This window comes from Lissotriton helveticus, chromosome 12 (genome assembly GCF_964261635.1).
Source record: "Lissotriton helveticus chromosome 12, aLisHel1.1, whole genome shotgun sequence".
In the NCBI taxonomy this organism is placed as follows: Eukaryota; Metazoa; Chordata; class Amphibia; order Caudata; family Salamandridae; genus Lissotriton; species Lissotriton helveticus.
The window spans coordinates 851,966,881-851,978,856 of NC_136073.1; the positions used below are offsets into that span (position 1 = coordinate 851,966,881).

General features: G+C 46.7%; 1 protein-coding gene across 3 annotated transcripts in view; it reads left to right on the plus strand.

Annotated features, from left to right (window-relative positions):
* Window positions 1–6,004, plus strand: part of PIAS4 (protein inhibitor of activated STAT 4) — a 155,070-nt gene extending 149,066 nt beyond the window's left edge. For all 3 annotated transcript variants that reach the window (XM_078670093.1, XM_078670096.1, XM_078670095.1), the window contains exon 11: window positions 1,661–6,004. In XM_078670093.1, coding sequence (XP_078526219.1) covers window positions 1,661–1,875 — 215 coding nt within the window. In that variant the 3' untranslated portion in view covers window positions 1,876–6,004. The remainder of the gene's footprint in view (window positions 1–1,660) is intronic.
* Window positions 6,005–11,976: the final 5,972 nt, after the last annotated feature.

Below are 11,976 nucleotides of genomic sequence, written 5' to 3' on the forward strand. Positions count from 1 at the left end.
ACTCAGCAAAATCGTTAGGCATAACACTTGACACCAACCTCAACATGCAGCAGCATATCAGCAAGGCAACTAAGGGGGCGAACTTCCAAATAAATACCTTCAGAAAACTTAAACCCTTCCTCCCAGCGAAAGACTTCCAAACCGCAGTACAAGCACTAGTCATCCCTCGCATAGACTACGGCAGCGTGGCCCTCTGCGGCCTCCCCCTAACTACAACTGCACCCCTCAGAGCGTCACTAAACGCAGCAGCAAGACTCATCACTGGATCTAAAAAACATTCACATATCTCCCCTGACTTTAAATCCTTGAACTGGCTGCCTCTCGAAGCAAGAATACACCTGAAAATTGCCTGCATGACGCACAAGGCTATACACCTGAAATCACCCGGCTACCTCACCCATAAGCTGACAATTTCCGGCGGTTCCAGAACCACCAGAAGTACAAACAATCTTCTGCTGAAACCTTGAAGATTCCGAAAGGAAAAAACTTACAAACGCTCCTTCTCAGGAATGGTGCCTAGGATCTGGAACACACTCCCTCCTGAAACCAGACTCATCTCCTCCACTCTTCTTTTTAAGAAAGAAGTCAAAAATATCCTTATGGCTAAATACACTTGAACAATTACGTTTGAGATACAATGAGATCAGTATTACCGGTCCGATTCCTATCCACATGTGTTATTTGTACTAGTCTAAAATGTTTAGGCTCCTGCTCCCTCATATCTGTATTATGTTCTATTTTTGTATTATCTACATTGTTGATGACCTACATTCCAATTATGCCATGCTACCTCATACCTGTAATATATGTAATAGTTCTACTTTTTTACATTAACTTGTTGACCTGCCTTCCTACTATGCTCCCCTGTTTCCCCACCCTTCCACCTCCCTTTGTGAAGCGCTCTTTTATCTGCAAAGATCTTGTTCGCGCTATATAAAACTTTCAAAATAAATAAAATAAATAAATAAAATAATATTGCCTGTCTTTTATAGCATTAAAGGCCTACTACATCAAGAACAAAGGGTATATTCACCAAGAATGGCTCTTTTATGGCCTACTACCTAGTGCGAGACGTTGACCCCAAGCAGCTTAATAGGAGTGACCCACTTCTCCCGCCAAACCTGCATAATTTCAGTGCCCCCTTTTGGCGCGCTGAACCCCCCAGTCCTTCCATTTCTTGGGGCAAATCCTGCTCTGGTATACTACCCACTCCACACTCTTGCACCAGTCAAGGTCAAATTCCCACTCCTCAACAGTGGTCTGTGTCGCTCTATTTGACTTCATGCGACTGCACGTATTCTACTGCATTGTGGTGTGTATGGACATGTCTCAGAGTGCATTTCCCTCAATCTGTGCATTCTACTTGATTTTCCAATTGGTTTCCGAGTGGAAATGAATCTTTAGACATCAGTTTGAGGATCCATAGATAAATGGAAAGGAAAGGTCAAGCATTTGTCAGAGAATAGGAGGGGGGGTCACACGGAACATTGTCAGACGTTTTCCAGTTTCTCTTCTGTGTGTCTAATCCTAATTGTTAAAGTCTGGTAAATAGTGAATTGCAGTTTAACCATTCTCAGGTCAGTCCTAACATATTCTCTGTTTGTCTATCAAAATATTAAAGCAATCAATAGAAAAATGTTGAACTTTTTCGTTATAATAGGTTCCATGGATGTGAATGGACAAGTACTCCATCCCAACGGTGGCGGCAGCAGCAGTAGCAGTAGCAGCAGCACCAGCGGCAATGGAGACAGCGGAAAGCCTAATGCCGAAGTGGTGGATTTAACACTGGACAGTTCCTCATCCTCTGATGAGGATGATGAAGGGCCCCCCCACAAGAGACGCAACTTTGAGAAAGGCTTACTGTCTGCCTGCTGATTGCCAGACAGTGTGGGACAGGCCTGTGGAAAGACTTGACTATTCTGGTGCTTCTTAAACCAGAGTGGGGACTTTATTCCTCTCTGCCTCTCCCTTTGTTTGATCTCCAGGTTCAACTACTACACCGGTCCCGTGTTTTATTTCTTTTCCCAGTTTTTATTTTCAAACAATCTGCTGCTTGTCATGAAGCTCTTCCCTCCCATGGAACACAGGTACCAATACATCAGAGCATTTTATTTTGCTTTGGGGCTTTCTGGGTGACAACTGGAGGAGTGTAGTTGACTGGACAGGACACGGGTAGACTTAGGTTGTTTGTTAAAAACAAAGCCACAGTCTTCTACTTTTTTGTGTGGCCAGTGGGTAGAGGACATGGATGATTCACAGTAAACTGCATCTCTTGGCTGACATTCTTCCAACACCGTATTTTGATAAAAACAATGACTGTGTGGTGCTGCACTATTGACGTGCACTCGGTCGTGAATTGGAATTAAAAAGAAAAATAAAGGCTGGAGTGCTTTCATAAGGTAATTGGTTTCTAGTTATACCCCCAAGCGGGCAGGTTTTTGTTTAGAAGCTCCCTTTCAGAGCAGTGGGCTGCATGAAAGTGAACTCTGGGAGGAAGGGTGAATCTCTGGAGTAAAACGGAGATTGTGCCAAAGCATACCAATTGATTCCAGCTGAATTTAAGATTACGTTTACTTTTTCATAGGCATTGAAGAAACAGTGAAGCAGATTATGGGTGTGGGAGAAATGTGTCCTGGAAAACTAGGGGCTAGTTTAGGGTGGGAGTGAAATAGTGGCTGAGAGAAATCTGGAGGGAAACTGTTTATCAGATAGACTGTTTAGGCGTTAGGGGCCACTCTGTTAATTTACAGTGCAATAAAATGGCAATTTGATAGTTGAGGCAGTGTCAAGGCGGATTCTTAAAAAAAAAAAAGTCCAGGCTGCTGCTCCAGTGTGCCTTTCTGGGCACTAGCCCTTCAAATTCTTATGGGTTTCATTTCCAGGGATGTTTGGTAGCAAAGGGGGAGAAATCAGTCATTTCAGGAGTGTCGGCAGAAAATTAGTTTGCATCCATCTACCTCGGTAACTCCAAATGCAGGTTTATTTCAACGATGCATTTTCCCCTGACACGTTGCTTTCAGTATAACCTGAGGCTCGAGGCATTAAAACTCTGTGCACATTTACTAACCAATCTAGTTCAAAGCTGCTCTCCACTTATCCAAACCAAAAGCTACAAGAAAGCTCTGCAATAAATCAATCTTCATCTTCTGTGTTATTTAAAATTTCTGTAATTGACAGCATAATGTGTTTTTTGAGTTTCTGGCAGGTGGGTTTAATCAGGTTTGTAATGAAGTTGAGTGTAAAGCGGTCAGTACAGTCAATAGTATGGAACAAACTAGTAAGTGGTGGCCTCTACAGCTTTCTGTGGCACTGCACACTGCACATAGCCTATCCTAGTGTAGGGGACCTGTAATGGTTTGACTTGTATCCTCTGCCTCCTATTCAATATTCTTCATTCTTTTGTCTAATCTCCTAATGGCCTAAATCAAAACATTGCCTTTTTCTTTCAAGCTAATTGTCATTGAGCCATGGGATTTACATTATTGGAAATCCCAGTTATGCTGTGCCTGTATGCGCCATTCATTCAAAGCACCAGTTTATTCTGTAATATTTTTCTCACCCTCTTGAAGACATTTTACAACATTTTCCTTCCACCATTCCCATCTTATTAAATTCATGTGGTTTTCAGCTGATGGGGTTCCTTTTGCTCATGCAATCCTGTTATTTTGCACGCAATGCTGAAACTGACGTCAATCTGAAAGTTACTTTTACTAGCTGGTTGTGGGATCTTAAAAGTAAAGACGCAAATTGGCCAGGAGTGCTAAAGCCTCACTATCAAGCCTCCTGTCCAAGGTGTTCACTTGAATCTTAGGTCTAAGAAACATTGGCAGAATTGCCAAATCAGGACTACTGTTTGGGAGAACTTACATTTGACCCTTTTCTCCAAGCTTCTGAATGAAAAGAACCTCTATCCTAATTATCATTATTTTATTCCGTAATTTTGAACAGTATTACTCAAGGGTGGTCAGTTTGTTCAAGTACTAAATTGTGCTTTGTGAACCCACTTACCAGATGTTCCCTCCTGTCAACTATAGTCAGCCTGGTTCTGCCCCCATGTATACTAGACATGAAACTATTGGGAATAACTAATGAGCATTGGTCGGACAGCCACTGCTGACCAAACTCCATTTGGATGGACAGTCATTCCCTTAAGAGCTTGACCCAACCTCTGCTGCTGCTCTCAGCTCATTTGCAGTCTGATTGAACCATGCAATCCAGCACCTAATGTTACAGCACTCTAGTTGTATTTATTAAACCAGAACTTGAATGTGCTAGACCTAGTCTGTCCTTTTTTCCTTTGAGTCATATTGATCACTTCATGTGCACAATTTGTATGTTTTTCCTTCCTTCCTTCTGATTGTAATTTGCCTTGATCCCAGGATTGCTTTCGCACCCATTTCATTTCTTGCAATGCCTTGACAGGTTTATCACCGATGTGCAGTTTTCAGCTGTACACTGTATATATAGATTCAGTCTTTGGGTGTATATACATCCTCATTGCTGAGAGTTCATCCCCTCCTTAAAAACTGTTCCAAAACACTTCCCTACAGCCTTATGGAAGCAGCACTTAAGAGCCACGTGAGGTGATAGCTGTTGTGTACTAGCATAGTCTTAGCTTCTTTGGCATTGCAGCCTTTGTTAGCAGTGACAAAGTTGTTTTACATAGTAACTACTGCAACTATAACTCAAGATATTGCTACAGCTGTAACTAGTTAGTGGTGTAGCTGAGATACAAATGGGATATTCTATAAATTTACTCCTTTGTGAAGAGGCTTTTTTTAATGCACTAGAATCTAAACCTATGGGACATATGCAATTGATGGTGAGAATTGCACACTTTTTTTTTTTAAATCAAACCGTATGAATTCTCGAAGTTGTAAACATGTTCCCCTTTTCCTAAAGCTATTGAAATAGAGAGATCTGAACTATAATTGTGATCTGTCCACTTTTCAGTAAAGTGTTTTAATAGCCCCCTTGTATGCTTATCTTTTTGCCCTTAAATACATACTTGCATCTATTAAAGTGGAATTCCACTTTGGGAGCTCAGAGCAACTCTGATGTTTCCAGTAAGATCTAGTGGATCTGAGTTTTGTCCATCTTCAACCCTCTAGTGCCACACTCCTCTCCTCCCTCCTGACCTTAAAAATAGCTGGAATTTAACATGTAAGACTCATGAAGTCTGCAGTCTCAACTAGGAGTATAGAACGCGTTAAAAATACACACGAAAGCTCCCTTTATACTTTGAATCCACCAGTTTTCTTTTCCCAGAAACGGATGTATTTAAGTTTGCATCCCATTGTTTTAAATAGCCTAGCCTTTTATTCAAATTCCTCCTAAGGTCCAGCAATCTGAAGAGCCTAAATAAGTGTAGCATGGTGAGGTGTCATTTTGACCCTTCATTGATGTGAAAAACACATTTTTGCAAAGTAATGTTTTTAATCTAAAACAATTGAGGTTTTTGGTCTACTAGTAGTTGATGTGACTTCGAATGCAACTGCAAAGAAAACTTTACTCCATATCTGGCATGCTATGTGAGATGCAAGTTAAGGCTGCAGTGGAGTTTCAAAGAAATCTTTTCCCCCTTTAGGAAGTGTGACGATATTTTTAGTTGTAAACTGTTTTCTGTGGCAGACAAGGAAAAGAGAAAATATTCAGAATAGATTAACCTTTTTTTAACTGCATTTTTACTGTACATTAACCGCACCACCCATGCAGGCATCTGCAGCACAGCGGAGCTGATCCTATTTACTTTTCCCTCCCTCACCCTTATCTATTCTAATTTAATTGTTTTTAAAGTTATATTGACCAAGCCTCCAATTGGAGAAATTATTCATCGGTTTCTTTAATTTGGTCCTCCGTCATGTAAATAAGTTATGTCCTTGTTTTTGTTTTGTAAAAAAGAGAAAATCCTACAAAAACACTTATTTTTCTTTTCTCGAATACACATTCTTCAGAGTTAAAAAAATATATAGTGTTTGTTACAATAAAAAGATTTTGAACTATTTGCACTGGCTCTTTTTTTTTTTTAACTAATATCTGAACAGTGTGGAGATGAATAAATCGTGGAATATATTCTTCAGGAGAAGCTAATTCACTTACTGTATTTAAGTATTTTTGCTGTTTAGTCTTCTCTTACTTTGTCAGGAAACATTAAACAATTATGATTTCCCCTCAAGTTGTCTTTAAGCCATAGTACTGTATCTCTCCTCTGGCCCAATAAGGTTAAAATTAGACCGCATAGCCATATGTTCGGTGATAAGGCGCATGGGCATTGACTCCATTGTTGGTTTTCTTTCCGCCATCGGGTTTGGACGTGTGCGCCTGCGCTCTGGTTCGACATAATCATGGTGCTTTTTTCGATATGTTCATTAGCTCCCCCTTCATCGGTATTATTTCAATCGTGTTTTCACTTCTTGCCTATCAAGGTTTACATATTTCGTAGAGTCACTTCGACCGCAGTGCCCACAGGGCCTCGCCCTTTGTGGTCTTTCTTCAGTCTCCAAGTTTTCCAGAGAATGCTTTGCTGGTGATGGAATGGACACCCTTATGTTATTGTCCTCGGTGCCACATGATGTATCCTTGGACCGACCTAAACCAGGTTAATTAATATTTGCCTGTCACTGTGAGAAAGTGGCTCTATATATACTAGACCAGAATAAGGTACAGTGTGTATAGAGTCCACAAACCCCAGAAGTATAACGGAGGTTAAAGCCAGGTGTGGCCTTACTCTCCAAAGTGGTAGCTTGGTCGAGCAGTAAGGCAGTACCAGTAGACGGTGTAAAGCATTTGTTGTACACACTCAGTCAACAAAAGGTTTCACACAGTCAAGAACTGAACTCTAGGCCAATTGTTTTTATATCCAAAGTTATAGTGGTTTTATTTTTTAAACCAACAGGTATCAAAATATACTTTACTCTGAGTACTCGTGTAATTACCTTGCAAAGAGGCAATAAAGTTTGTGAACACAATAGATACAATAATTGCAGTAGGCAACACAATTCTAAACACAATTTAACATTGAGCTCAATGGCTTTTTCGACATAAATGCCGCTGATTACTTTATAGATTACTTTTGTAACTTCAGGACTGGATCCTAGATTCAGTCCTGGGGTCTAAACTGAAAACAGTTTAGTAAAAAAGTTTGTTATTGCAGTTATTTTTAAAGAATATTAAGGTATTTTAAAAGTTGACACAAACTTTTCAGTGAAAAACCAGAAATGTTATCCAATGGAAGGAAATTCAAAGCACAGGTAAAGTAGGTTCTCGTTACTTTTGTAATCCAGTACGGGACTCCTAGGTTCACCACTGGGGCCTCTACCTAAGACAGGTAAGTAATTACGTTTTAGTAGTTGGTACGATTTTTTTTTTTTTGGGGATAATCAAATTTTATTGAGGTTTTTGGTACAAGAAATTTCATTGGTAACAAGTCACACATCACTGTTAAAAACCCCGTCCCTCCCCGATGACGACACAATTCATATTAGTCTTTTCTGAGTAAGGAAATAGTCCCCTCACATCACACTGACATATCTGGCAAGGGCCCATCAAGATGGAAGCAGGCCAAACCATTTGCCCCACACTTTGCTGAACATCTCGGGGCCTCCCCAGGCCTCAGAGGGACTCCTCCTGCACCCCGCACCAGTCGACACCCCTCCTCCACTTCTGCAGTACCGGCACCTCAGCTTGGGACCATCTAGCTGCTATGTCTCTCTTCGCCACTGCCAACGCTGTTCCCAGGAAGCGCTTGTCTGCCCGGGAGCCATCCAGGCCATCGAACACTCCCAGTAGTAAGTGCCTCGGGTCATGGGGAACCATCCATCCCAAGGCCCGTGTGAGCTCACGTTTCCCCCCTCTCCCCCCCCCCCTCCCCACAGAACAGATCTAAGGCCAGACACAGCCATACCATGTGATAGAAGTCGGCTGGGGCATCAGCACAGCGTGCACTGGTCGGGGATGCTCTCAAGCCGGCTCGAAAAGAAGCGCTGGGGTGAGGTATGCCGTGTGGAGATAGTAAAGCTGGACCAGGCGTAGCTTTGAAGATGTGGTGAGGGTTTTGGGCGCCATAAGGGCATTGCGCCAGTCTGCCTTGTCCAAGGGGCCCACCCACCCCTCCCACTAATCCCTAAGCTGGTCCAGGGATGTGGCACAGTTATTTATCAGAGCTCGATGTATACGGGACACCCCCCTCCCTCTCCCCAGGTTACCCATCATGACTTGGGCTTCTAGAGGACTAAACTCCGGGAGGGAGGTGGGTTGGGACGTGTATATGGAGGGCGTGACGGAGTTGCAAATATTTGTAGAACTGGGAGTGTAGGAGAGCGTGCCTGTGCTGTAGGTCAGAAAAAGAGCGCATTTGGTCCGCTACCCACACGTCCCCAAGTTGTGATACCCCAACCAAGTCCCAACGGCGGAAACCCTCCAGGGATGAGACCTCTCAACTAGGTGCCATGCCAAAGGGGCGTCTGTCTAGTCAGCTTCCGGTCCCAGGTCAGCATGCGAAGGGCAGCGCGCCAGGCCATGAGCACTGACCTGGTAATTGGGGGCAGGGTTTGTGGCAATGGGGAGCCGTATAGGTAGCACTGAAGCTGCGCAAAGTCTAGGACAGTAAGCTCTACACGATAAGCAGGGTTGGACCAGCCGCCCGCAAACCAATCGTGAATCACAATGAGTCTTGTAGCTAAGTAATAAAAGTGGAGGTTGGTGACTCCCATACCGCTGTCAAAGGGGGGAGTCCGGCAATGGGACAGGGACAACCACGATCGTCCGCCACCCCACAGAAACCGGGTAAGTGTGCCATCCAGTTCCCTGACCCAGCTGCTCGAAAGGTGGACCGAGGTGTTCTGCAGAATGTAGAGAAAGCGGGGAAGGATCATCATTTTGAAAATGGCACTCCTGCCCAGCGGGTTAAGGGAAAGGGACTGCCAGTTCCTAAGATCGGTTTTCATCCGGGAGACCTGGGGGGCAACATTGAGGGCCCATTCCAGCTCTGGCAGGAGGGTCACCCACACTCCTAGATACTTGAATGATTGCTTCCGGAGAGGAATCACCGCCTGCCAGTCGAAGCACGCCCGGGTGGGTTGAAGAGGGACTAAGGTAGACTTCGTCGGGTTGAGACGAAGACCCGAGACCTGTTCAAACTCCGACAAGGCGTCGGGACGCCCCTTGGCTGGGGCAGCCGTGCGCGTTATAAGTCCATATAACATTAACAAGGCTGCTAGAGATCTAGGGCCGGAATGTTCCGGGTCGGCCAAGTAGAGCAAAACGTCGTCCGCGTATAGAGCAATTTTATCCACTTGGCTCTGGTCCCATACCCAACCCTGGATAAGGGAGTCTTGTCGAATTAGCGCCGCTAGGGGCTCCAGCGCGAAAAGGAAGGGTGAGAGGGCAGCCCTGGCGGGTGCCCCTCCGGATTGGGAATGGTTCAGAAATCGCACCGTTGACGAGTACACAGGCTCTAGGGCTGTGGTAGAGAACCTGGATAAGGCGGCGGAAGGGAAGGCCGAAACCCATGCGTTCCAGAACATCCCTTAAATACCCCCAGTCCACCGTGTCAAAGGCCTTTTCAAAGTCAACAAGGAGAAGCGCCAAGTACGGGGACAGCCGGTGTCGGTGGGCCAACGCCAGGTGGAGGCGACGGATGCAATGGCGGGTGCCCCTGGCCGGCATGAACCCGCATTGGTTAGGGTGGACCAGGTCTTGTAGGAGGGGCTGGAGCCTTTGGGCTATTGCAGTAGCGTAGATTTTAATTTCGGTGTTTATCAGGGAGATTGGGCGGTAATCATAGCAGTCTAGGGAAGGCGGTTGTGTCTTCGGGATGAGCACAATGGTTGCCACGTCAGATTCAGATGGGAAGGACCCGTCTTCAACCACCTGGCAGAAAAGCGCCGTCAAATGGGGGGCCAGGTCATCACGAAACAGAGTAGTACTCCTGGGGGAAGCCATCGGGTCTGGGCGTTTTGCCGGAGTGCAGCAGGGTGATAGCCCCATGAATTTCTTCCGGGGTGAGAGGGCCGTCTAGGGTGTCTGCGGTTTCTCGGGGGAGACTGGGAAGGCAAGTTCCAGATCCCTCCATCAATTCAGCGAGGGAGGCTCCGGGGGGACGTGCCGCGTACAGAGCCGCATAATAATGAGCAACGGTTTGCGCAATAGCCAGGGATGTCACCTGGTGAGTCCCACTGACCGTTCGGATCTCTGGAATGATGCGATGGGCCCTAGAGTAGGATACCAGGTTGTGGAGCAATTTGCCATTCTTGTCACCCCAGCCGTAAATACGGGCCACGTAGGAACTCCATAACATTTTGGCCGACTCCAGGGAGAGCTGACGAATTTCGTCGCGGACAAGCGCCAGCTGCCTAGAGGAGTTGGCGTTATCATTGGCCAGTTGAACCTGTTGCAGGCGAACCGCTCTGGATTCCAGCTGCACCAGTTGGGTGACTTGGGCTGCACGTTTGGCGTGCACTAACCCCCTGGCCACCCCCCCCGAACCACCGCCTTGCCCGCCTCCCAGAGGGTTCCCTGCGAAGGGACCGATCCTGTATTAGCGGATAAGTAATTGCGGAACTCCTGGCCAAGGGACTCCACCAATGCGGAGTCTTGCAAAAACCATGCTTTTAATCACCAGGTTGTCGTAGGGCCTGTGGAGGGAGACCAGATGCGGAGGGAAATGGAGGAGTGGTCGGAGATTCCCCTGGGGAGGATCTCTACCCCCCGACACCAGCTGGCAGTCCAAGGCGGGCATCAGAATTAGGTCTATGCGGGAATGAGTATGGTGGGCGGCTGACATGTGTGTATATTCCTTTCGGGGATTCCACACTCCATACACCGCAAAAACCCATTGCCGAGGTCCATCCTACGAGGCCCTTCGTGGAGGTCAACCGGTGTGCCGAAGGAGGGCCCGTCACGTCCCTAGAGGGCTGTAGGACAGCATTAAAGTCCCCCCTGCCGACAGTAAGGCCTCTGGGCAGGGAGGAGACCACCTGCGTGAGGCACCGAAGGGTGGATGACAAGAGCGCCGGGGGAACAAAGTGCAAAGGAGGTTCATGGGTTTACCCTCAACCATCCCCGACACGGCCACAAACGCCCCTTGTGTCAGTGGCGACGTCGACTCCGGTGAAGGGGAGCCCCCGTCTCAGAAGGATGGCCACCCCCCGGGAATCCCTGGCAAAGCCGGAGTGCCAGACCCGGTCAAACCTGTAGCGGGACAGGAAGTGGCACTGGGAGCCCAGGAGGTGTGTGTCCTGGAGAAGCAGGGCATCAGGCATGCGTCGGCGGGCTGCTTGGAGCACTGCAGTAGGTTTAATGCGGTCCAGGAGGCCATTCACATTCCAGGAGAGGATGTGGAGGGGCTTGTTATTAGTGTGGGTCATGTGTGAAGTTGAGGTCTGGCGTGAAGCAAGTGGACAAGGACCCCTTACAGTCAGGGGGGGGAAGACTGCGGCTGGATCTGGGGCACCAGGCGCAGTTGATGGAGACAGGGGTGTGTGTGACAGCTGAAGAAGATAGTAGGACATGTGACTACCAATGGGAACGGAACACGGTGGCCCGTGGGCGGCCAAAATCAACCAACTCCCGGGAGGCAACGGTCTCTCCCCCTTCCCTCTCCCCCCAACTCCCCCCACCATATACTTCAGAACGGGAAGCATCTGTCGTCCTAACTAGTCACTAACACCTCACAGGGAGGCAAACCGCTAAACTAAATCTGAAAGAAACAGGTTAGTATTAGATTCCTTACCTTAGAATATCCCCAGGCGTCAGACTGGATCCGGAAATTTTTGCGTAGCAGTACCCTTGCGCGTCGGTAGGCGTCGTCTGCGGCTCCACGTCCGTTGTTGGCGTCGTGGGCGCCGGAATGACGTCGCCGGAGTACTTAGACGCCGCCCTCGTGCGCTGACGTCGGTTCTTCTTTTTTCCGCGCCAGCAAGCGCCGATCCGGAAAAAGTGGTACCCTTAGTCAATTTTTGACTAAACTTTTTCGAT